Genomic DNA, 27,785 nt, shown 5'->3' with positions numbered 1-27,785 from the left:
GTCACTTTTGTGGAAACGTCAGAAAGTTCAACGCCTCTGATTTCTGTCCAGAGTGATGTTATAGTACATATGAATCATGTAAAGCCCCCTGAGTTTTAGCTGCTATCATGCCTCCACAGAAGCAAACGCACCATGAGCCTAAAGATCAGCTGTTTCTATATGGGCGTTTTAATGCCACAGGGTCGGGGGCGGAAAAACAGCCTTCCTGTTAACTTGATCTGAGCTACGGGTGTCAAACTCAAGGCCCGGGGGCCAAATGTGGCCCACAGTGCAGTTTTACCCGGCCCACAAGATCATATTATATTTTTGTTCTAACTGGCCTACCAGTATAAAAACGTAAACTTATCCTTGGAGGTTTAAAATACCCTTGTCAAACCATTAAAACCTGGAAAAGTAAAGAGTAAGAAAAATTCTTGAAAAGTCAAAATTATGGGGAAAGAAAGAAATTTGTGTATTTATTTCATATTTTCAGTTTTGCATCTCAAACTTATGATTTTTTTCATTCCATACTTTGACCTTTTCAACTCACAATTCGGACTTTAAATGTCACATTTTTATCTTTTAGATTCCCAATTTTAAATTTTAAGTCATATTTTGACCTTTTCAACTCCTTACTTTGGCTTTTTAATCCCATACTTTGACTTTTAAACACATGATTTCAATTTTTTTCTCATATTTTGTCTTTTTAAATGAATCATTTTTACTTTTTATATCACATTGTGACCTTTTAGACTCACAATTTCAAATTTGTCATATTTTTACCTTTTTAAATCATGAATTCTAGCTCATATTTTGACATTTTCAACTCCTTATTTTCCCTTTTTAATCCCATATTTTGACCTGTCAGACTCACAATTTCATATTTTAAGTCATATTTTGACTTTTGAACTCATGATTTCAAATTTGATCTGACATTTTGACCTTTCAAACACAAGATTCCAACCTTCTCCTCATATATTTGCTCTTTTAAAACATTTTTTCTATTTTTCATATCATGTTCTGATCTTTTGAACTAAAAAGTTTGAATTTTTATCTCAGATTTGAGCCTTTAAACTTATTTTAAATTTTTTTGAATTTCCAAATGATTTATCACCAGTGCTGTTTTTATTTTCATATTTTATTACTGGTGAAAATGAGGATGACAGTTAGAATTAGCCTGCTGCTGTGAGGTCTGCAGATTTCCTCCAGTCTAAAAATGTAAATTTAACCTTGAATATATATTTATAAGCCTTGTTATGAAAATCTGAAAAAGTAGAAATAATTAGATAAATGGTCAGGAATGAGGGAAAGATATTTGTGTTTTTATTTCATATTTTCATTTTGCGTCCCAAGAATACGACTGAAACTTAGGATTCTGACTTTTTATTAAAATATTTTGACCTTTAAAATCTTAATTTTGACCTTTTCTCTCATATTGACCTTTTAGATTCACAGTTTTTCATTTTAAATCATATTGTGACATTTTAAACTTCTAACTTTGACTTTAAATCCCACAAATTTCACTTTTTAAACTCCTGATCTGAATTTTATCTCATATTTTGACATTCTAGAGTCAGAATTTTGAATTTTATCTTCTATTTTGACTTTTTAAACTGTTTTGTATTTTATCTCATCTCTTGACCCTTAAACTCATGATTTTAACTCTATCTCATAGATTTGCCTTTTAAAACCTTATTTTGACTTTTAATTTTGTATTTTTATCTCTAAGACTTCTAAAGTTGACTTTTTCTCTCAGGTTTATTGATGCTGTAATATTGAATCATCTTGAATGTTTTTTATGAATCATTTATCATCACTGTTTAATTCTCCCTATAATATACCTGTGAAGACACAGGTGACAGTTTTCAGTTAAATCTTGACCCTGTTGGACCCTCAGTTAGACCTAAGTCCAGAGTCCGGCCCCTGCTGTGACTGAGGTTGACACTCCTGCATTAGAGGATAGTGGAGATTTAATGTATCTTTTTTCTGAACCCAAATGTGACGTTTTATTATGTTGGACAGTCAGAACAACAGAAATCAAAAATGCATCAGTAACCCGTGAAGAATGGAAGAGTGAGGTGCTTAAAGGTTCCCAGCTCTCATTTCTACAGATGTACATAAACATTATTCCATGGTTCAAACCCACAGACTTTGTTCATGAATGAAGTTGAATTTAAAAACAGTGTACCTGCAGATTACAGCGCTTCTGTTGTGAAAACCATGGGATGATCAGTGTCAGACGCCTCTCTCTATTCCTGCAGTTCTCTCACAGTTTACAGACAGACACCGTCTCTGTACCATGGCACAGCTCATGGAGACTAGCAGACCAGGTCTCCACATCTGTTTCTGCCTGGTCCATACCATCACAGGAGCTTTAACCCTGAGGATCAAACAGCTGACTGAATTTCTGATGATGTAATCCGGGTGAAATGGCGCCACCTGCTGACCAATCCCAGTACAGCTCCTCATCCTGGCTCTGAAGCTGCCTTCAGTGGTCATGAGAAGAAGACCAGCCTGAGGAAAGGAAAAATCTGATCTTTTCTTCTTCTTCACTGACTGGATGGTTTGGATGAGGTCATGTGTGGTTTTTGTCAGATGGAAACCTAACATTAACGCAACATTAAAAGCAGGGCTGAGCCTTAAATTCCCCTCATTCAGCAGGAGAGTTCTCATAAAGTGGATATTTGATTAAATCCACGTCAGTCACAGCCAATCAGGCCTGAGGAGAGCAGCAGAGGACGGTAAACAGGGATAAATGTGAATGAAGAGGGAGGTAATTGTAGAATAAGTGTGGAGCACACAATCAGAGCCAGCTGATGAATTAAAGGACCCATAATCTGCCGTTAACTGCTGACTCAGCTCCCGTTAATTACTCTGAGTTTCAGTGAAGGACATTTCTGTGGAACATGTCTGATCAGGATTTCACTCAGCTGTTTAAAAACCCAGTTTCTGTGTGAAGTGTGTGTGTTAGTCATCAAACGCGCTGATGAGTGAGGGAAGTCATGCCTTCACTGCCAGACTGCCTGCCTGTATTTGGGAGAGGGGCCCCGCCCACCTTAATAAAGACTGGACCTCTCTTCCAATCCAGACAAAAGGAAGGGCATCGGGCGCGCGCTGACTCGAGCATCTGAGCACCTTGGAGACGCCACTGGTTCTGATACGACGCGCAAGAACGCACCGGCACACCGACGCACACGCCCTCCCCCCGACCCACCTGAAAGCTCCAGGTCGGTTAATTGTCCTGTCTGAACGCCGAGGAGAGGCACCGAGAGCCCCGGACCAGCCGCAGCCAGAACACCGTGTTCCCATGATGTCATACCTGTGGATTCTGCTGTTAGGAAGCCTGCTGGCCGCGAGCGCCAAGGCACAAGGTAGTCATTTATTCTGCAATTCATTCAGCGCACTCTGCAGTTTTTCTTTCTTTTTCTTTTTTTTTCTGCAGACGGTCGCGCGCTTTTGCATGCACGACTGCTCTATCTATCTATCTATCTATCTATCTATCTATCTGTCTATCTATCTATCTGTCTATCTATCTATCTGTCTATCTATCTATCTATCTATCTGTCTATCTGTCTATCTATCTATCTGTCTATCTGTCTATCTATCTATCTATCTGTCTATCTATCTATCTATCTATCTATCTATCTATCTATCTATCTATCTATGTGAAAGCTGTCTGTCTGTCCTAATTCTCCTTCATTAACACATCTCAGCCTCTGTCTTCCTCTCTGCTCCTCTTCCTCATCCATACATGTCTGTGTCTGTGACTGTAATTTCCATCCTGTCTGCCTCCCTGTCGGCATGTCAATCTCCCTCACCTTCAGCTGTAGTCTGCTCATTTTGAATCTGTTCTGACCGGATGAATAAAGACAGAGCTCTGCGCTCTTCATCCTTGCCATGATTGTGCACAGATCTGCAGCCCCAGACATGATCATTGAAGTAGCTGTGCCATGTAATGTGGCTGTTTCTATTTGGACATGAGTTTTGGCCAACAAAGGGTGTGGTGGACCCATTGTTCTCACTTTCCCCATTTTTCTCTCTTCATTCTTCCTCCTTTGACTTTTTATCTGTCTGATGTTGCTGTCTGCATCTCCAGTCTGATTTCCTTTCTTATTTGTCTTCATTAGTGGTGTGGGGGGTGTGGGGGGCATTGTTGAAAAACGCGTGCTAAAGTGCCCCATTTGGAGTCAAAATGTGTGCTAAAGTGCCCTCCTTGGAGGACAAACATGTGCTGAAGTGTCCTCGAGAGCCAAATCGGTGCTAAAGTGCCCCCTTTGGAGGCAAAATGTGTGCTAAAGTGCCCTCTTGGGAGGCAAATATGTGCTAAATTGCCCTTTCTGGTGGACAAACGTGTGTTAAAGTGCCCTCTTGGAAGCCAAAACACACTAAACTGCCCCCTTGCCTGGTTTAAACATGATAAACTGCCCACTTGAGTGGCAAAAAGGCGTGTTTAAGTACCCTCTTCATTGGCAAAACACACTAAACTCCAGAGGACCATTAGGTCCAAGAAAAACTATGAAACATTAGTGTTGCATCGACTTTTATGTTGGGGCCTTTTCTGATCTATACTGAGCCAGAACTATATCTACAGAACCAGTTTGGAGTATCTGCTGCTAATATGGTGTTAAAATGCACTAGAATACAGGAAATGGCATCTACTTCATTGAAAATGTTCTGGGGGAACATTTTTTCTTTTGGCCCCTGCCCTTGAAAAAGTCTGTGCACACCACTGCTCTTCATGCATCTGCTGCTCTTCCTCTTCTTTCCTCTTCTGCTGGGCCGCGGGCCCCTGCCCTTGGAGGCAGAAGGAGCCGTAGAACTGAGAGAAGGAGGGGATTGTGAAAAAGTGTGCACATGCATGAGGAGAGAAAGATGTTGGACACAGATAAGAGAGAAATGTCGATAGCAGAGATGACAGAAGATAGCCTGAGCGACGATCATGTTTGTGCAAACAAAGTTTCCGTTGGAGCGTCGTTGAGGTTAATCTCACTCTACCGGTTCACTTTTATTACCAGATAAAGCAGCAGAGGAACCTCCCCTCACACACATGGCTGTCCCTCTCTCTCGTTCTCACACACACATTTCCTCCCTAATTGCTGAATTGTAACCTCGCTCTAAGCCCGATGGATGCAGGAAATCTCCAAGGGCGTGTGTGCTCGCATGCATGCAACTTCACACACTAGTTAGGCTGAAAAAGATGGCGTATGCGTGTGCACATCATGCACGGTGTGAGTAAAGTTATAGAAGTGAAGGACAGGGAGTGTCTGGGTAACTGGATCCAGCCCCAGCTGTAGACGACACCCAACAACACGACTAGTTTCAGCACTTTTCCTCTCCCCCAGGCCGCCAGCATCTGCGTGGGTGTAGGTTCCTACTTGAACGTACAGAACATGTGGGGGTACAGCGGCGCTTCATTAAAGTGAGTCACAGTTCAGAGCAGAAGGAGCAGGGCTGTGTCCCAGGTGTGAGAGTGCAGACTTGTCTGTTTACTCCTCCTATCACATAAATCACACTCGGTTGATGTGTGATTTATGTGTGGTTGATGAGTGAAACTCACACACACACCGTCTCCCCTCTGTGGGGGCAGTTTGAAGGTGTGCATGGTCGGGGTAAACAGCACTTTCTGTCCTACAAACCAACAATGGAACCAAAGCTGACAGGACAATGTGTTATGGAGGCGCCGTCGTATCACCTGACAAACACAAACTCACAAACACAGTCTGGTTTAGTGTTACAGGCATCGACACGCATGCATACACACGCAACCTGACTCATTCTACCACACAACAGACGATCTCACACAATCTCACGACAGGAAGCAAAAAGATCACATTCTGAAGTTCTGCAGCTACTGGCATTGGTTGAACTCTGACTTATGTCATATTTAGTGTGTGGAAAAAAAAGCCATGAGGGGAATTCATGCACTTCCCTGTACTTTTAGAATTCCCCAAACCAAATCTGGACGTCACAGAGAGGAAACTCAGTTTTACCAGTTTAAACTGTTCCATAATCGGGGTGGAAAGTAACTAACATGTACTCAGATTACTGAGGTTGAGTAGTTTTTTATGTGTACTTGTGTCAGCTCACACTAAAGGCCCAGTTATACTCCCGTTACGTATGAAAATGTATACGTCCTTTACAAACGATGTTACCGCCACTGCTCACATACTTCCATGCGTCCTTTACGTTGGCATGGATGTTAACCAGTACATCCACTGGGGGGCAGCCCAGAGTCAGAAGTTTATGACAAAAACAAACTTAAAAACAAACATGGCGACTGTGGAGGAGGTACTGATAATGTACCTCTGCATAAAAGTTTCTAACCAACTCGCACAACTTTTCCTCGAAAAGTTCCGCCGTTGTTATTTCTTCTTCGTGTCTCTCTAGAGCTACGTATCGGATAGTGACAGCAACACTGCCCCCACAGTTTCCAGTAGTACTGCTCTGTTTGGCCCGTATCTGTAAGCTTTATGGAAATGTGCAGAAATACGGACGAAATGAACGCGGAGCACGGACAGAAGGCTCCGTCCGTATCCGGATTCATATTTAACGTTGAGCATAAATGGGCCTTAAGACAAACCACCTGAAATGAAAAACAAACTAACTTGCAAATAAACCGTACCTAAAAGGGATTTTGAATACCAAAGAGTAAGGATGTTCCTAAGCGTCTATTTCCGTATTCGGCTAAATCAGGGGTTAGGTGCCAAAATATAGGCGCCAGAGACCGGGGACCCCCACTGTACACGGTGGTTGAACACAGCCAGGGGGGGATAAAGGGGGAGGTTTCATACCGCCAAACTGGGGGACCATGGAGATCAGCAAAACCATGGTCCAAAACCACATTTTATATTTGACCTGGATAATAACCACTCTTATTAAAGAAACAAATATTATTATTCATTCATTTGTTTAGTAAATAGCCTTCTTTAAATGAAAATAACTGTTGTTGAAAACATAATTAAAACTTGTTAAAAACTGTCCAAATTGGTAAATAATAACAGAAAAGATGGTAAGATTAGATTTCTAAAGAATATATTTGGGTTAAAGTGGCTAAAACAATTTTTACGTGCAACAAATGGTGGAAATTAGGTGGAATAGGATGAAAATGTGATTTAAACTGTCAATAATGGCTTAACTATGGTTAAAATGTACAAAAAAGGGGTGTAAAAAGGGACTGCTAGAGGCAGTAATTGGTCAACAGAGGCAACAATTGGCAAGAAAAGGAAAGTGGCAAGAATAGGTTTAGAGGTGGCAAAAACAGGCAGAAAAAAGGGGTGGAAAGTGTTTAAAACTGATAAAAATGGGTCTTAAATGTGCTAAAAATGGCCAAATTGGTGTTAAAAAGTGATGAAAAAGGGTTAACATTTGGTAAAATTGGTGTAAAGTGGCAACAGTGTAATTAAAAAAAAAAATTTTTTTTTAAAGACATCGGTACATCTGGTGACCCCCTGTCAGTGTCTCGCAACCCCCAAGGGGGTCCTGACCCCAAGGTTGAGAACCACTGGGCTAAATGCTCATTTACATTTGTTTCACCGACTATTTAAAGAGGAGAAAATACTTAAAAAGCAGTCAAATTCCTCACGGGGTCATCGTGTAAGCAGGTGTGACATTAGCCTGATGTGTGGCTAACATTACAAGCTAGCGCCGCCAGCCTTCGTTCCTCTTTGCAGATTAAAATCTTGCTTTGAGATCTGGCCTCTCTTCACTTTGGGGGGAAGTTACATGAGAGTTCAACCCTCGACAGCCTCCACATCTCTTTATTTCCATTTAATTCTTTGAAAAACGGTAATACCTGTTCCTACTGCATGCTAACCGCTGAGCTTCTCATGTTTAAATCTGTGAGGTGTCAGACAGGAAGGCAGCGGCCATTAACTGGAGCTACAGCGACCCCTAGTGGTGAGAGATTCATTACTGTTTAAAAGAGCGTTATAGACCGGGATTTGGAGCCAATGGTGGGTAATTAGTTGAACCGACTCGTTAATCCTGTGCCGGTTAATTTGATAAACGGATTTAACCATTTCAGCGATTAACCGCGCGCATCCTACCAAAGAGTAGCTTGGTCCCTCCTACCCCAGTCCAGGGCTCTGGATGTCCAGATCGGGGTGGCATGGTGGGGGATTCTGGTGTCTCGCCCCCTAGTGGCTGGGCCCTGCATGTGTTGTGGTCGTTGTAAGGATCCATGATATTGGATTTTCGCCGATATTTACAGAATCATTTTAGCTGATACCCATATCGATACCAATATTTATAATGCCTTCAGGCACGAAATAGTAGTCCTTCTGGACACTTTAAGGTTTGAGGATGACCAAGGAAAGAAACTTTAGCCCTTAAAAAACATGTAGAAATTTAAAGAATGAGATAAATAAAGAAAAAGCCTTCAGCTGACATGGTTCAGCCTAAAACTTCACTGATTTATTAGGATATATGGACAAAATTTACAGTGGATGTTTGCTGAAATACACGGGCAAAATATTGGCAGAAATTTTAATATCTGCTCATACAGATATCAGGCCGATAGGGGTGCACTGATCAATCGGCGCAGAATTCCTTAATTTTGGGGTATCTCGATCGGCCAATACATATGAAACTGATCTTATCCACCTATCTTATCTACCTCTACCTACTAAAATGTGAAAATGAAAGACTAAAGGAACTGATATAATTTCATAGTTTGGACAGCAATGCTCTAAACTTTTCATTTATATTTGAGAGAACTACCTCATGTGCAGTTAAAACAACAAGTTTTTATTGTTTCAAGGGTATTGTTCAATGTTTTCCGATAGAATAAGATTGGAACATTGAAGGTGTATGCTGTCAGTTATAAAAAAATCACTATTGGCAGGTCAGGCTTTTTAAAGATCGGTGATCGGCCAGAAAATTGCAGTCAGTGCACCCCTACCGATAATATGCAGGTGGTTGCAACTATTTTAACCAGTTTGTTCCCTAAAATGACCGTTCATCTATATTATATATGGAAGCCCTAAAGGGCCATACATTCACATATATTCTCTGTTTTCCTATGATAACGACTTAATTTTCAGGTTATCACAGGTTAAAAACGTTTGTTTTCACGTGATAATGAGTTGAGTTATCCACTTATCTCAGGAAAATGCTGTAAATAATGTATGTGAATACTAGGGCTGAACAAGTTTGGAAAATAATCTAATTGCAATTTTTTCCCCAATATTACAATTGCGATTTGATATGCGACAATTCCTTATCTTTGTTTTATTCCTAAACAAGGGCTGAACAATTTTGAGTGTCTAATTCTGGTGATTTTGACTCGTAGTGCAAATTGGATATGAATTGTTGCATTGAAGTGTTTTTGTCATTCTTACATTTTTTTATTTTTTCTAGACTATTCTAAAATAAATGGCACCTAAATCATTGCATATGTCATGCAGAACAGCTCTGCTGCAAAAAAAAAGTTTCAAACTGCTATTTTGACACAAATTTCAGGTAAAAGAAATGTTGCACCTTTTTCATTTTGAAAATTGCAGCAGGCCATGTTGCGATTTGATCTAATTTTTGATTAATTGCCCAGCCCTAGTAAATACATGGCCTTCTAAGGCTTCTGTAATTTCTGTTATCACCATACTGCCTAATAGTTCTCATTATTATTTTAGTTTATTCTCTTTTCTCTCATTCTCCACCTAAGAGCTTCGTCCTTATTCCACACGTGGACTGAGTTACACTGGATTGAAGCTATTTGTCGTTGTAGCAAGGACTTCTCCTTTACAAGACCTTTAGAAACGTGGTTCTCCAGCACTACGTCACTATTAACACAGTCAGTTTGGCTGTATTTTACTTTAACCTGACTGAAGATCTATTCTGTTGTTCTTTTACAGCCCAACCCCTCACTCTGAACTTCTCTCCACATTAATACTTTTACTGGAGTAGATTAACCAGAGTAACTCTACTTTAACCTGAGTACAGCTGTGTTCTTTGTCTATCATATGCTGCCCTTTGGTTATGAAAACATCAGAACCTGCATAAAGCCCCTCACATCCCAGTGTGAAACCTGATTAATGTAAAAGTCCTCTGCCTTTCTCTTCATGCTCCATCGCCTGTTGTCATTGGAGCTTTCTGACATGATGCAACAGGCTGAAAGTTTCTGCACGCAACACAAAAAAGCTAATTTGTTCATAAAAGCACAAACTTCACACTGATTATATTTACCGTCTCTATTTTCAAAGATTTACTACCTAATCACATAATGTGCTGTCTACACTCTGTGAGAAAACAGCCCTGAGATATTGCCCCCAGGATTCGCTGCTGTATAAATAAACTGACTTGACTAGACACGTTCGTGATTTCAGCCATGCTTGCTTGAATATAGATAGTAGAGAAATGATCAATAAAGTTCATCACGGTGGCATCAAAGAAGAATTCTTACACTCAGAGTTACAATCAATATTCTGATAAAACCCCTTAAATATATAAGAAGATGTGCCAGAGCCATTCTAAGTTACAAACTCTCTCCATGTTACACCGTGTGGAGTTTAGCTTAGTCAGTAAAAACTTGTTCAACTATTATAGACCAGGATGTCAGCCCACACGTACAGCCAGAAGAATGATTAACTCAGAGTGAGGCATGTAGTCTATGGTAGAGAACTCCTCATAGAGCTACATGAAGGGCCTTTCATGCCTCTACTGCACATATGAAGACGTTTAATTCAGCTTAGCTCAGCACAAAACATTACCCATCAACACCTCTAAATATTTCATGCCGCTAACTTAAACTCGTTTGTGGTTTTTGTTTATTCGTTATGTCTTGGACCTGAAGATAACTTACTGTGATGCCAAACAGGAAGTGGCTCTGCCTGGCCAAGAAATAGTCTGGCACATAACACCGTGTAACACCTAGCCTAAAGGTGACGTGCCAGTTCATTAGCTGCTAGCATAAGTTAGCGGTTTCACCTTGGTGCCAGCGTCTATGCTAACATGTTTTCAGAAGTTGTTTTGTCTGCATGCTGAAATAAACTAGAGATTCACTGTTTCTAGTCTGCATGCTAGTTTTGTACTTGACGTCCCTGTCCACTTTACATCAGACAGAGCATTAAAATGTGGAGGTGTTAGTTATTTTCTCTTTTTGTTACATTTGGAAACAGCTGGTTAGCTGCTCCCCTCTGTCATTAGTCTGTATGCTAAGCTAAGGAGGTTTCCCCTGTTTTCAGTGTTTATGCTAAGCTAAGCTGGTGGTTTCATTAATGTTTCAGTCTGGTTAGATTTCTATATTCATGCTTTATTTGTTAGGACAGATATATATAGACCAGTGGTTCTCAAATAGTGTGACATGGCACACACATACCATACATTATTACTACAACTTTTATATGGCAAGTACTGTAACCAGGCCTGCGCACGGATCCCTTGACCCCTGAACAAAAACAGAGAATGGGACCCTCCCCAGGTGTGGTTTATCGATATCAGTGCAAGTGTGTTGGACCAGCAGTATTTTTGCCAATTTTTCATCACTTTTAACCTCTTTTTACCGTTTTTTTGCTACTTTGAACCCATTTTTGCCACATTATGGCAATTTTAACCCATTTTTTTTGCCTTTGTTTGGCTATTTTTTCCTTATTTTGCCATATTTTTCATCACTTTTGACCCATTTTCACTAACTTTTTTGCCGCTGGTTACCCATTATTGCCAGCTTTTTGACATTTTCACTAGTTTTTGCCACTTTTAACCCATTGTCTGGCCAGTTTTTTGTTAATTTTGCTGTAGTTTGGCCATTTTTTGCCAAAATTTCCATAACTTTTAATCCCTTTTAACCACATTTTTGCAACTTAGAAAGCATTATTGCAACACTGTGCCAATTTGGCCTATTTTCGCCTTTGTTTGGCCACTTATCCCCCCATTTTCCCCCATTTTTTCATCACCTTTAAGCTATTTTTACTATCTTTGTCCAGTATTTTTACCTTATTTCAACATTTTTTTGCCACTGTTAACCCATTGTTTGGCCAACTATTGCCCATTTTTTACTTTGTTTCACCGCTTTTTTGCCAAATTTAGCATTGTTTTTGCATCGCTTTTAACAATTTGAATATAATGTGCCTTGATATTTTGGTGTGCCTTGGGCAAAAAAAGTTTGAAAATCACTGATATAGACAGCTTAGAATATCCATCCCATGTAAGCATTCAAGTGTAAACTTGTAGAAAAGGCTAATTTTCAACACCTTTTGGGTGATAAGACATGAAGCCAGGAGGTCTGGAGTCCCTAAAAACAGCACTAAAATGCTACGTCCCAGTTTGAACAATGATGCTAACTGAACAACCAAACAATGCAGCGTGTCTACAACACTGATTTTCTGTACAGAGCATTTGTTAATCAATATCTGTGAAAAGGATGTTGCTATTAGAAAAATGAGCCACAAAAAGAATAAAAGTTTTACATAATATCTCACAGTGCAGGTCACTTTAGTCTTTGAATGAATGCTAAGCTAAGCTAAAGGTTTCACTTTTACAGCCTGCTAGCTAGATTGGCTCGTAACACCCTAAATACCTGAACTAGACACTGAAAGTACTACAATGCTAGAAAGCTGTTTGTAACCCTTGGTAAGAGCCATATTAGCTATTCCCCATGTTTTCAGACTGTGTGCTAAGCTAATGTTTCTCAAATGATGTGGCAAGTCTCGGTAAGTTAGTTCAACAATCATCCGACCATTTACATTACTGTCACGTTTTAAAGAGGGTGTTTAGTATTGATTTGGATACGGTGAGATTTTGCCTTAATCTTTGGTGTGCCTTGGGCAAAAAAAAGGTTTAAAACCACTGTGCTAAGCTAGGCGAGTGTTTTCATCCTGTTTGCACTCTGCAGGCTAAATGCAAAGCTAGCGTTTTCACTCCTTTTTTGGTTGGTATGCAAAGCCATGCTGGATGTTTCACTTAGTTTTAAGTTAAGCTAGATGTTGAACTTTGTTTCCAGTGGTCCTGCTAAGATAACCTAACGGCTACGCTTTGATAATCTATAGTTTATTCCCTGTTGGCGTTCTCCATAGTGGCTTTGTTATGTATATGACAGACCAGAGGCAGTGTTGCCAACTCCCCAGGAAGGAAGGTAGCTATTGGCTGTCCTAAAAGTCGCCAGAAGTCGCTAAGTGACGTCATCACCTAATTTGCATATTTTTCATATGAATTTAATTTTGATGGACGTTGTGGGAGAAAGGAAAAGCATCATGAGAGAGACAAGAAGTGAATAAAAAGACCCTTAATATGTCTGGAACTACAAATGAACTTGCTTCTGTTGATTTTTGCTTTTATAGCGTCACATTTCCAACCCTCCTTCTTTATCTGGGCTTGGGACTGCAAAATGACTCAAGAGATACTCTGGCAGAGTTACTTGAAATGTTACTTTTGGTTTATTATTTATTGAGGCTATTATTCTATTTTTCTTAGAAGTTTAGTTTTCTTCGTTTGGTTTAGTTTTAAAGCTTATGGTCCACTTAAGAGCCTACAACAAATCAATTTATTTTTTTGTATACAGTCTTCATTAACAATCTGAATAGACCAAAAAGAGGCACCAGAAAAAACTATCAAGGCGCCTTTACAGCGCGGTTAATCTGCAGTTTGCACATGGAGGCGTGAGCCAAAAGTCTCCAGTAACGCCAGAAAAAGTCGCTAGATTTGTCACTATTTGCTTTTTTGAAAAGGAGTCGCTAGAGGGGTCCGAAAACTCGCTAAATATAGCGACAGAGTTGCTAAGTTGGCAACACTGACCAGAGGGCTTCGGCCTACTTTGGTGTTTAGCTACATTAGGATTCTCTCTGTTTTCAGCATGCTAAGGTAGGGAATCAGTTTAAGGTTGTTTGCTAAGGTTAGCTAATGCTTGCCAAACTTGTGTGTTTTTACTCATTTTTGGTTTGTATTTTCTGTGTTCTCTGTACTAAATTGGTGAATGGTAGCCTAAGCTAAGGGCTTAACCCTTATTCAGGCTGTTCGCTGTTTTCAGCGCACTTGCTAAGGTTAGATATTAGTGCTAAGATAGTTTCATCCTGTTTCGCTAAGATACACCAATAGTTTAAATTGGTTTAAGGTTGTTTGCTAAGATAAAGTTTTATTTACTTGATATGCTAAGCTAGCTTGTTTTTGAGGTAAAGTTAAGATAGATGTTTTTTTTAGTTTAGCTAGATACTTTGCTTTGCTATCAGGGGTCATGCTAACGTAAACTAACGGATATGCTATGATAATCTCACTGTTTGCATTCTCTGTATATGCTGGACTAAATCAGAGGCTTTAGTCAACGTAAGGTAGACTAGGCTAACGGCTCAAGTGCCTGTTTTCAGTCCTTATGTGAAACTAAGGTGGCTTTCACGCTAGGGGCCCGGTCCTGGATCCGAGTGCACTTGAGCCCAAAGCCGGGTTAGTTTCGGTAGTGTGAATGCAAACGAACCGCGCCCGGCCATGTGACCGTTAGACGGTCATGTCAGACAGTATGCAACTCTGTCACATTACTCATTTTTACACCTATTTTGATAAGTTTGGTTGCAACTTTTTAAAGAAGGAGTTGAACTAGTGGTGTGTAATTTTCTGTTGTATTGAAATTGGCTGCATTTTATTGACAAATGTTTCTGAAGTTTGGTCCACACCCTTCCACTGACTTTCAGGGGAGGAATATTGGAAACAGATATCAAAGTAATGCCGTCTAGTTCAACAGCATGGCTGATTAAGCACCTTTTGGAAGGTTTGATCACAACCTGGCCATTAGAGGATTTATGAAGTTAGAAGATAAGGCAGAGCTGTTCTACTGACAAAGGTTTGAACTGTGAATAACTAATAAAGTGTTGGGAGTGTAAATATCAATCTATCAAACCAGTTAAGTTGTTTTTTAAAGAAGAAAACATGTCTGTTAGTATGATGTTTTCCCACAAGTGTCAACTGGTTTAACTTAAGAGTTTTCCAGTGGGGGCTAGCGGTTTATCTCTGCACACGCTGTACAGTCCCAAAGAAATCGCGTGCGGCCGTGTCAGAGACACTGAGATGACTCATCAGCCTCAAGGGAGAGCAGTGGCGAAGAAACAAAGGGAGTTAAGAGTTTTGGGGGAGAGAGGGAAGGGAGAGGAAAGGGGGGAGGCCATCTGAAAGACAAGAAAGTAAGAACGAAATAGAAGAAAGAGAGGGAGAGAGAAGTTTTGAAAGGGCAACAAATTGTTCCACTACACCGCTAACACAAAACAGGACTCTGCTTACTTAATGTGTGTGCACGAGAAGTTTACGTGCGTGTGAACATGTGGTTGTTTGTATGTTAGCGCTGAAGAGGGGAGGGGAAGGTGCTTTTTACAAGGTTGCACGCATGCATGTGTGTGTTAAGTGTGTTGTGGAGGTGGGTGTGTGCGCTGGGGGGTGTGGGGGTGGGGTGGGGGTTTATGGGAGTGTAGTGGAGGTAGTTAGAGCAGGAAGTGGCAAACTGATAGATGGGAACAGAATGTTCTATAGAGTGGCAAGAGAGAGAGAGAAAGAGAGAGAGAACGGTGGGCAGTGTACCTTTCTGTGTCTTTGTGACACACAAACGCACACGCAGGAGTTACATGAGAGCCACATACCTCGACACGTGTGTGTAAGCACAGCGCCATGTGGAATATGTGCCCACATTTACTGTAAAGGAGAATGTAAACATGCATGTATGTGCATGCAGCTATCACGTCAGCACACATTTAAGTCTCACTGTGGTATTTTTTTATGATTTTAATAGTTTTATCATCGTATTTTTGCCTGAACTTAAGTTATGTAAAAATCAGACATTAATGATCTACCTCAACCTGAAGAGGTGCTCTGTAAAGAAAAGTGTGATAAAGTAAACAAGCACTGATTGCTCTTCTCTCCTTAAGTGTTCTGTGCAATCATGCGACTTCACAATCTCTGCATCTACACTGCCTTTGAATGTTTTGTACACTTTGATAAAGACTGTTGCCAAGGAAGTCTGTCATAACACAACATCGACCCACATAGCACACCTGTCCAAACATCGATCTATACCTGCCCCTACATAGATCCACACCTGTCCATACATAGATCCACACCTGTCCATACATAGATCTATACCTGCCCCTACATAGATCCACACCTGTCCATACATAGATCCACACCTGTCCAAACATCGATCTATACCTGCCCCTACATAGATCCACACCTGTCCATACATAGATCCACACCTGTCCATACATAGATCCACACCTGTTCATACATAGATCCACACCTGTCCATACATAGATCTATACCTGCCCCTACATAGATCCACACCTGTCCATACATAGATCCACACCTGTCCAAACATCGATCTATACCTGCCCCTACATAGATCCACACCTGTCCATACATAGATCCACACCTGTCCATACATAGATCCACACCTGTCCATACAAAGATCTATAACTGTCCATACATAGATCCACACCTGTCCATACATAGATCCACACCTGTCCATACATAGATCCACACCTGTTCATACATAGATCCACACCTGTCCATACATAGATCTATACCTGCCCCTACATAGATCCACACCTGTCCATACATAGATCCACACCTGTCCATACAAAGATCTATACCTGCCCCTACATAGATCCACACCTGTCCATACATAGATCCACACCTGTCCATACAAAGATCTATAACTGTCCATACATAGATCCACGCCTGCCCCTACATAGATCTATACCTGCCCCTACATAGATCCACGCCTGCCCCTACATGGATCCACGCCTGTCCATACAAAGATCTATAACTGTCCATACATAGATCCACACCTGTCCATACATAGATCCACACCTGTCCATACATAGATCCACACCTGTCCATACAAAGATCTATAACTGTCCATACATAGATCCACACCTGTCCATACATAGATCCACACCTGTCCATACATAGATCCACACCTGTCCATACAAAGATCTATAACTGTCCATACATAGATCCACACCTGTCCATACATAGATCTATACCTGCCCCTACATAGATCCACACCTGTCCATACAAAGATCTATAACTGTCCATACATAGATCCACACCTGTCCATACATAGATCTATACCTGCCCCTACATAGATCCACACCTGTCCATACATAGATCCACACCTGTCCATACATAGATCTATACCTGCCCCTACATAGATCCACACCTGTCCATACATAGATCCACACCTGTCCATACATAGATCCATGCCTGCCCCTACATAGATCTATACCTGCCCCTACATAGATCCACGCCTGCCCCTACATGGATCCACACCTGCCCCTACATAGATCTATCCCTGTCCCTACATAGATCCACACCTGTCCCTACATAGATCCACACTTGCTCCTACATAGATCCACGCCTGCCCCTACATAGATCCATACCTGCCCCTACATAGATCCACGCCTGCCCCTACATAGATCCATGCCTGCCCCTACATAGATCCACACCTGCCCCTATATAGATCAATACCTGCCCCTACATAGATCCACGCCTGCCCCTACATAGATCTATACCTGCCCCTACATAGATCCACACCTGCCCCTACATAGATCCACACCTGCCCCTACATAGATCCACGCCTGCCCCTACATAAATCTATACCTGCCCCTACATAGATCCACGCCTGCCCCTACATAGATCCACACCTGCCCATACAAAGATCTATACCTGTCCATACACCAGGCTGTGTTTTATATGTCCAGAGTATTATTACCGTAACTCTATCAAAGGTTGTCTGATCAGAAAAATACCAACGGTGTTGGAAAGCTGAGAATTGTGGGCATGCTCACATATATGGTTCATTACGGTACTCAGAACTGAGCGTTCCAGCAGTGTATGATGTGTGGTATATATATTACGGTAATGTCAAACAGCACAGCGAAAACAGCAGCTTTGGCAGAAGACAAGTGAGAAAGGAGAGTGAAGGAAGAGAGTAAAAGGAGAGTGAGCGAGAGTGGGGTTTAGTTTTCTAAAATAGTGTTAGATAGTGGCATTTGTGCGTGTCTGTCATGTGCAATAACAATATGTTACTGAGAATGTTGAGAATGCATTTTTCCACCTTTATTTGCACTAACTGTGGCCTGTGTATATAGTTATCTTTTGCACTGTGTTATCCACACCCAGAGTCCTAGACTCCAACAATGACTGCTGATTGTTCTAAACATGTATAGGTTCACATTTCAAATGTCAAATCAAAACTTCATGAGCAATAACAACATTTCTTCTCATAAAAGCCATGAAAACAAATCTGTTTTTGTGTTTTTCTTCTTTTAAACTGCTGACAATTCCATATAATGTCCAATAATCATTAACCAGATGTTGAAAAGTCAAGTTCAAGGGAGCAAAGCTCTCAGACTTAGGGCATTTCCTGACTATTTTAAAGCCAGAATAACTAAATATGTCCAAATCGACATTCTTAGACTCAGCAGGTAAAGGGTTAATGCACTGACATGAAACAAAGAGCGCTTGTTTTTTTCTCCCTTCTTCTCTGCCATCACGTGAACAAATGTGTGTTTAGCCTCGTCCCTCGTGCTCTCTCTCTCTCTCTCTGTGGGTATGAGTGTGATTTTTGTTCTTAGATATGGTAGAAGTTTAAGTTTGTGTGTGTCGAGGGATCCAGGTAGTCACTGGTGCTCGCTCGCCTCCAGAGAATTCACTGTGATGGAAATAGCTGAGATGTGTTCCTGCTGCTTTCCCTCTAGGCTTCACTGACTCTGATATCATCTCTCTTGGCAAGCGCAGGGAACTTTCTTGGAAACTTGATTGGCCATGAGTAAGAAAAAATGATTATTTTCTTCAAATGTAGTCAGGAAGAAAGGAAGGACACTTTGATGCGTCCTCATTTTTCTCAGACAATTTTAGTTCAGTTTGAACCAAATCCCAACAGTAGTTCATTCAGAGCAGTTTTTTATCATCTCAAACTTTGAGATGATAAAATTCAGACCACACAGTTACAGGTGGGTATCTGTTTAACTAACATGGCCACAGAAATATGAGCTGGCACATCGGACAGACCGTCTCATATTTCCATTAAATGGCTTTCATTCCAATTTCATCTGGGTGACAACCCATACACAGTGTGTGGGAGGGCCCCGGACTTTTCAGAACCTATGACATATACCGTGTTAGGCCTAGGGATAGGTATCGAGACCTGAGTCCATAAAGACACAGTTCTGTATTTTTCATTCATCTTGCGTATCAGGACCATGTCGGCAGCGACAGCAAGCCCAGTAAGTCCACCCAGACATCCCCCTCCCCCAGAAACTACCTCAGCTCTTCTCAGATAAGATGTGTAATCCCTCCAGTGAGTCCTTTGTCTACCCTGGGGTCTCTTGGACTCACCCGGAAGTCCTCCACAGGGAGGTGACCAGGAGGCATCCTGATCAGACACCCGAACCACCGGCTCTACTTTGAGTAGGCTATCGCCAAGGCTGAGCCTAAACAACCTCATGAGGAATCTCATTTCTACCGCTCGAACTCTCAAAGTACCTCGGGGTCTTGTTCATGAGTGAGGGTAGAAGGGACTGTGTGATCAACAGGTGGATCCTACAGCCTCTGCAGTATTGCTTCACCATTGTGGTGAAGAGGGAGCTGAGTCGGAAGGCAAAACTCTCAATTTACTGGTTGTACCTTATCCCAACCCTATGGTCATGAACTCTGGATAATGACTGAAAGAATAACATCCAGACTGGTTCAATAAGACTGGTTCAAGAGATCAAAATGAGACTCCTCAGGAGGGCGGCTGGGCTCAGCCTTGGAGATGGGGTGAGAAGCTTGGACATCCAGAGGGATCTCGAAGTAGAATCGGGCATCTGATTAGGATGCCTCCTGGTCACCTCCCTGTGGAGGTCTTCTGGGCATGTCCAATTGGAAGGAGACCCTCAGGTAGACCCAGAGCTCGCTGGCTGGGGAACGCCTCAGAATCCCCGGGAGGAGCTGGAAAATGTTTCTAGGGAGAGAGATATCTTGGCTGACCAGCAGAGCCTGCAGCCACCGCGACCCGACTCTCGATAACTGGAAGAAAATCGACAGATGATAGGGCCGGGCAATTTATGGAAAATTAGATTAAATCGCAATATGGCCTGCTGCGATTCTCAAATGGCAAAAGGTGCAATGTTTGTTTCACCTGAAATTTGTGTTGAAATACCAGTTTAAGCCTTTTTTCTGCAGCAGAGATGTTATGCATGATGTATTAAGTGACCATTTTTTTTAGAATCATCTACAAAAAATCCGCACTTTTGTACTTTTCCCTTATTAAATATTAAAATGACAAAAACCCTTCAATGCAACAATTCATATACAATTTGCAATACAAGTCTAAATCATCAGAATTAGACACTTTTTAAAGATTGTTCAGCTCTCGTTTAGGAATAAAAGCGAGTTAAGGAATAATTTCAGTTAGAGTGTTTTCCAAAATGGTTCAGCCCTACCGTATGAGTGGATGGAACTTTCCGTCTTATTCTTTCAGTTATTACCCAGAGCTCATGACTGTAGATGAGGATGGGAGTGAAGACTGACTGGTACATTTCCTTAAATACCCAAAAACCCATAACTTTCTAACTTATCGATGCTGCTGTTGAGTCTCACAGGCTCTGTGACTTCATTTTATGGTATCACAGCTGTAAAACATACACCAATCCTGCAAGGGGAACAGGAGCCAAAAGCACGTCAGCATGGTGCATCAAGTAAAACCTGTTCCAAAATGTAGTGATCATTCTGTCTACTGTTCAGAGACTCCAAATTAATCCAGAAACAAATGTGGACTTGATAAAAGTGGCACAGTCATGGGTAGGCTGGCTCGACTGACTGGAAAAGAAGGGAGGAGGTTCCAGACCAGGGGTGTCAAAATCAGCCACAGCAGGGTCCAGATCTTGGGTTTAGGTCAAACCTGAGAGCCTAACAGGGTCAACATTTAACCATAACTGTCATCCTCATTTTCACCAGTGATAAAATATGAAAATAAACACAGCACTGGTGATAAATCATTTGGAAATTTAAAAAAAATTCAAATTAAGTTTAAAGGCTCAAATCTGAGATAAAAATTCCAACTTTTTAGTTCAAAAGATCAGAACACGATATGAACAATAGAAAAATAATGTTTTTGAAGAGCAAATATATGAGGAGAAGGTTGGAATCAAAAGTTTTAAAGGTCAAAATATGAGATCAAATTTGAAATCATGAGTTCAAAAGTCAAAATATGACTTAAAATTTGAAATTGTGAGTCTGACAGGTCAAAATATGGGATTAAAAGGGAGAATAAGGAGTTAAAAATCTTAAAATATGAGCTAGAATTCAAAATGATGACTAAAAAAGTTATAAAAAATAACTTCCATTTAAAATTGGGAGTCAAAAAGCTCAAAATATGATATAAAATGTAAAAATGATTGATTTAAAGTGTCAAAATATGAGAAAAAAATTGAAATCATGTGTGTAAAAGTCAAAATATGGCATTAAAAAGCCAAAGCAAGGAGTTGAAAAGGTTAAAATATAACTTAAAATTTGAAATTAAGAATCTAAAAGATAAAAATTTGCATGAAATGAAAAGTCAAAATCATAAGTTTGAGATGCAAAACTGAAAATATGAAATAAAAACACAACTTTATTTCTTTCCCTGCATTCTTGACTTTTCAAGATTTTTTTCTCACTCTTTACTTTTCCAGGTTTTAATGGTTTAACAAGGACATTTTAAATCATCAAGGATACGTTTACGTTTTTAGACTGGAGTAAATCTGCAGGCCTCATACTGGTGGGCAGGGTAGAATAAAAATATAATTCGATCTTGTGGGCCGGATAGAATCATTCCACGGTCCGGATTTGGCCCCCGGGCCTTGAGTTTGACACCCCTGTTCTAGACTGATGGTGGAGTTTTTTACATGTCCTGCCTTCTTATCGTTCCAGTTTAGCTCACAGGAAGTTGATCACATGTAATTATCTATACGACTGTTGCTTCTGTGGCTCTGTCAGCGATATACTTCCTGTCCCACAGGAAGAACATCCCATCCCACAGAGGAATATCTACACCACTGTAATCTCTCCTCATTTAAAGGGCGTGCGGCCCAGATGGACCAGCATCAGGGTGCTGCTGAAATCAGCAGAGCAAAGAAAGACCGAGTCAGGGCTCAGTTTGCTGCTTCAGCTCCTCACATGTGAGGGGGGAATGTCACAGAGCCGGCTCACACACACGCTGACATTCTCCTCATCACACACACGCAAAATGACCAGGAGACACACTTTGTATTTTCCTCATTAGCACTCATCTGCTATGTCATCACCGAGGTCGAGACCGCGCACGATGTCGGGGCAGGTCGGACTTCATCAATGTGTCTGTCACGCAGTCGTGGCGCTAACATCAGGCGCCAATCAGCAGGGCGGAGCTCTGTGTGGGTGTGTTTTAATAATAGTTATGTCAGAGGTTGTGTTGACTCCACAGCATCGCTATGACCTTCTGATGGATGATTTTAATGGATTTAAATGAAAACAGATGAATGAAGAAATGGCGTGTTTAACTACCGGTCTCCTGTCAGTGCTAACTTATTTGGACTTTGAGAAAAACTCACTTTATGAATTTTAAGGGATTTTGTTGTTGCTCTGCACTTCTGTGCTTTCAAAGACAGGAAGAACTCCTTTTGAAATCCTGACATTGGTTTGGGTTGCCGTGCCGGCCTCTTTTTCCTACAGAGAAAATCCAACTGGTGCAGACTTGTGTCCCAGGTTTGGAGTTTATAAAAGCAGCAGGGTTTCAGGACAGCCCTTTCTTTTTCCTCCTACTTTTTGAAATGGATATGTCCCTGCAGAGAGCCTCCTCTTTCATTCTTTCCTAACTTCCTTTCTTCACTCGTTCCTCTTTAGACGACGTCGATCCAACAGAGGAGGCCCACGACGCCGAGGCCACAGAGGAACCGACCGCTGAGGCAGACACAGGTCCAGAAGAGGAAGAACCCACTGAAGGCGATACGGAGCACACATCTGAGGTAGAGGGATTTTCATTTGTTGCTTTGTTTGTTGGATTCATGTTTTTGGTGAACATGATTAAGCTGTGGTGTAACGGTATCCAAATGTTCCCTAATCCAGTTCCAGAACTACAGTTCTGACCAATCACAACGAGCTCTTTCATTACAAATGTACAACAGGACTCAGCGGCGTGGTTCTGGAAGCACAAATCTCATTCCTTGTTTTTTAAGATGTATTTTTGGGCTTTTTTGTGCCTTTTTCGATAGGAGAGGACAGTGGATAGAGTCAGAAACAGGGTAAAGAGTGGGGGTGAGACATGCGGTAAAGGGCCTCAGGCTGGATTCGAACCCGGCTGCCTGTGTACATGGGGAGCGCCTTTAACCACTAGGCCACCTGCTCCCCAAATCTCATTCGTTTTCAGCAGATTTGATTATTATTAAAAACATCCAAGTCAATCTTACCAATCTTCTATAAGGCACTTTGGGGGCCGATCTTAAAAAACTAAAGAAATCATAAATGGTCTCGTTAACATAAATGTATTTTTTATGTATTTAATTTTCTTTCAAATGTATATAATTGTTACGCTCTAACAGTGAGATCAGTCGTAGTTATCACAGCCAGCCACAAGGGGGTGATTGAGATATTTTAGCTCAGGGTGGTCAAACTCAGTCACAGAAGGGACTGGATTCTGAATTCAGGTCTGACCTGAGGGCCTAACAGGGTCCACATTTAGCTGTCAACCTCATCTTTTACCAGTAATAATTTATGGGTAAAAAAGGTTAGCAGTGATGATAAATATTTTTAGATTTAAAAAGTCAAAATGATTAAAAGGCTCAAACTCTGAAACAAAAAGTCAAACTTATTTGTTCAAAAGATCAAAACATGAAATTAGATGCTAAAATAATGCTTTTAAAAGGCAAATATATAAAAAAGTAAGTCGAAATCATGTTTTTAAGGCAAAAATATAGTTTTAAATTTAAAATGGTGCACCTAAAAGGTCAAAATATGATACCAAGGTTGAAATAATAAATTGAAAAGATCAAAATTTTAGATAAAAAGCAAAAATAATAAATTGATAGTTTCAAATATGAGATTTAAAGTCAAAATCATAAATTGAAAAGGTCAAAAATTAGAGAAAAAGTGAAAATAATAAATTGAAAATGGTCAAAATGTGAATTAAAATTCCATATAAAAGATTGAAGTCATAATTGTTCAATGCAAAGTTGAAAATATGAAATAAAAACACATATGAATTTGTTTCTCCACGTTTCTTTTGATTTAGTTATTTTTACTCTTTATTTTTTCAGATTTTTGGAGGATATTTGATATCATCAAGGTTAAGATTGAATTTTTATTCTGCAGGAAATCTGCAGACCTCATATTTTCGGGCCAGTTATAATAAGATCATGGTATGACTTTGCGGGCCGGTTGTTATTGTACCACGGGCCAGATTTGGCCCCTGGGCCTTGAGTTTGACACCCCTGTTTAAGCTGAAAAGTTGGCAGTTTTATCAGGAGTGGACGGATAGATTTGTTTTCAACATGCATCATATTTGCTCGTAACGGCTGACCGGTGGGTTTCTGAAAAAATAAAAACGTCATCTTGAAGAAACAGTTTCAATCTCGACTGTTTTTGGAGTCAGTTTATAAGCAGTTTGAAGATTATTAAAAAAATTCTACATTTCTTTTCCTCTGCACCTGTTCTGAATTTGATGATGTTCTGGGGGCCGGTTGGGAGGATGTGGGGGCCTGATGTGGCCCCGGGCCACCTGTTGATGATCACTGCAAAAGTTTGAAAGATATCAACCTCAGAACCTCAAGAAAAACGGTTTTATTTCAGGCAGAAATACTACAATACCCACAATTCTTGAGTGTAAGAGGGACGTCTGTGATTGGTGGGGTTAGCCATGATTATTTGGTGGGGCGTGTCCTCCATATCTGACTGTTGATGGTGACGGTACATGCCTCTGCACTAAGAAGCCATAAATACTCAAACTATGACCTGTTACAACATTCAAATTTAACTTTTCAAAAATAGTCACAAGATAAGTGTAGAATAAAGGTGAAAAGCTATCACAATAAGATGACGAAATGCATTGTGGGATACGTAGTTCTTTCCTCCTTTAATATATGTAAACAGTCTTTTTTTAAGATTTGTTTTTGGGCTTTTGAGTGCGTTTATTTGACAGAGGAGGACAGCGGATGGAGTCGGAAACAAGACAGGAGTAGGGAGCGACACGCGCCAAAGGGCCACAGGCTGGACTCAAACCCAGGCCCGCGTACGTGGGTCGCACCTCAGACCGCTAGGCCGTCTGCCCCTATGTAAACAGTCTCGTTCCTTTGCCTTTTGGTCGGTTTTAGAACGCTGTTTTGTGCCAAATCAAATGTTTTCTAGTCATGACGTATGGGGCTGAACGATTTGGGAAAATAATCTAATTGTGATTGTTTTTACCATATATTGCATTTGCGATTTACTATACGATGGTTTCTTACATTCCTCACCTCATGCATTTTTCTTACAAAAAAGAGCAATAATTAATTCTATAGTATAACCAGCACAATATTAGATTAAACTAGGGCTGAACAGTTTTTACTTTTTTAATATCTAATTATGATGATTTTAACTACTTTTTCAAATTGGATATGAGTGGTTGTATTAAAGGGAATGAGCTTTTTCATGTAATTTTTATATCCAACAGGAAAAAAACATTGAAAAAAATGAAGAAAATAGGATTTTGTTGGTACACTATTCTGAAAACATGCCACCAGAATGTTTGCATATGTAATGCGTAACATCTCTGCTGCAAAAAAGTCTTAAACTGGTAGTTCGACACAAATTCCAGGTGAAAGAAATATCGCACCTTCTACGATTTGAAAATTGCAGCGGTTCATACTGCAATTAAATTTAATTTATGATTAATTGCCCAGCCTGACTGACGTAGCTGGCTAGCTTGGTTCACATTAAATAAAGAAATGTGGTCAAGTCTTATTAAACAGCCGCTACGCTACAGCTACATCCAAGCTAATAGCTACCATGGTAGCAGCCATTGGATGCCTCATACCTGTAATATTCACAAACTCATGTCAAAGCAGGCTGGGAGAAGAGAGAGAACATTTTCATGAAGAGTTGATAAAGAAATGTTCTGATAAAACTGCCGCTGTGGCTACATGTATGCTACTGCAGGGTTGAACATTTCCTGAATGTAGTCTGAAGTTTCGGTTTTCTATAATAGAGCCCTCTTCCTGGATCTTTCAGGGCCCCTGCCAGCTCAGGGCCACCAGATTTTTCCAAAGTAACTGAACGTTTGTCTGACGTGTGAATCGTCAAATTAACTCAAGGCTGGTAAAAATCTCCTTCATTGTCCTCAGGCAGTCATTGGATGATCTGAGATGTTTCTTCCTCTTTGTTAGGAACGCATTATTTATGGTACCTTTGTATCTGTTTTTTAACTTTTTGATTTCTGATGCCAGGCTTCAGTGATAAATCTGCCAAACACCCAACGGCTGTTTTTATCCCTGTAACATACCAGCATGTGAACATCATTTTCTTTTTTTATGTGATGAAAACAGGAAGAAGAACCGACCGAGGCTGAGCCTGAGCCTGAGCCTGAACCCACTGATGATCCTGAACCAGCTGCTGATGCTGAGCCCACTGATGAACCAGCTGCTGATGCTGAGCCCACTGATGAACCAGCTGCTGATGCTGAGCCCACTGATGACACTGAAGCTGCGGAGGAAGATCCAACACCCGCTGCAGAAGAGCCGGACACAGCAGCTCCTGAAGATAAAGAGGAGGAGGCAGTGACTACCGAAGCTCCAGATGCAGAGGAGGACAAAGCCGCAGCAACAGAAGGTGGTTAATGTTCATCGACTTCACCTAAAATTATAGTCCCTGTCATGACGTCTCCTGAAAACTTCCTTTATTTTATTTATTTATTTTGTATTTATTATTTTATATTATTAAAATCTTATTTGACTTGAATTTTATTACATTTTTTTCTTTTCCTTTAATTTAATTTTATTTCTTACTTTATTTCTTATTTCATTTATTTTATTTTATTCTTATTTTATTAGATTTATCTATTATTATTTAATTTATTATTTAATTTTATTTTATTTCTTTATTATTTTATTCAATTTTAATTTATTGTTTTTATTTCATTTTAATTTTATTTTATTCTAATTTTATTTTATTTTATTTTTTTCTAATTTTATTTTATTTTATTTCTTATTTTATTATTTTGTAATTTTATTTTTATTTTATTATATTTATCTATTATTTTATTTATTGTTTTGTTTTATATATTTATTATTATTTTATTTATTATTTTTTTCAATTTTAATTTAATTTTTAAAATTTTATTCTTATTTTATGTTATTTTTTTATTTTATTTTTATTTTATTTTGTTCTAATTTTATTTTATTTTATTTATCTATTATTATTTTTAAAATTTATTTTTATTTTATTATATTTATCTATTATTATTATTATTATTTTTTTCCTTTGTTTGCTTTATTATTACCCTAGTGTTCTTCACATAAAATCAACCAATCAGATCTTTGCACAGCGGCAGAGACTAAGAATGAAATTGCATCATCAGAGGGTGTTTTTTATTTATTTTTTTGGCATGTCCAGTGCTTTTCTGATCCTTGAGCTCTGTCCTCAATCCAGCAGTGAAAATAGGATTTATTCAGAGAAGCAACCTTGACATCCAGTCTGATCCACAGAGCCAGCACGAGGCTAATATTTGATCAATAAGCCCTCACTGAGGCCTGCATTTAGTCTGAATTTCTCCTTTGCAGGTGTAATTCTTTTATTCATCTTGTCTTTAAAACCTTGACAACATGAAGAGTTGAAACACGCCAGTGATCAGTAAAACTTGCCCTCCTTTTATT

General features: G+C 40.0%; 1 protein-coding gene across 2 annotated transcripts in view; it reads left to right on the top strand.

The window, feature by feature from the left end:
- Positions 1–3,039: 3,039 nt before the first annotated feature.
- Positions 3,040–27,785, top strand: part of si:ch211-39i22.1 (cytochrome c1) — a 43,011-nt gene continuing 18,265 nt past the window's right edge. The window contains exons 1-3 of one of the 2 annotated variants that reach the window (XM_041806495.1): positions 3,040–3,350; positions 22,789–22,910; positions 26,460–26,742. In XM_041806495.1, coding sequence (XP_041662429.1) covers positions 3,287–3,350; positions 22,789–22,910; positions 26,460–26,742 — 469 coding nt within the window. In that variant the 5' untranslated portion in view covers positions 3,040–3,286. The remainder of the gene's footprint in view (positions 3,351–22,788; positions 22,911–26,459; positions 26,743–27,785) is intronic. The other variant, XM_041806494.1, reaches the window with a different exon arrangement.

This window comes from Cheilinus undulatus, linkage group 15 (genome assembly GCF_018320785.1).
Source record: "Cheilinus undulatus linkage group 15, ASM1832078v1, whole genome shotgun sequence".
In the NCBI taxonomy this organism is placed as follows: Eukaryota; Metazoa; Chordata; class Actinopteri; order Labriformes; family Labridae; genus Cheilinus; species Cheilinus undulatus.
The sequence above is the reverse complement of the archived record's forward strand: the minus strand, read 5'-3'. Positions and strand labels throughout refer to the sequence as shown.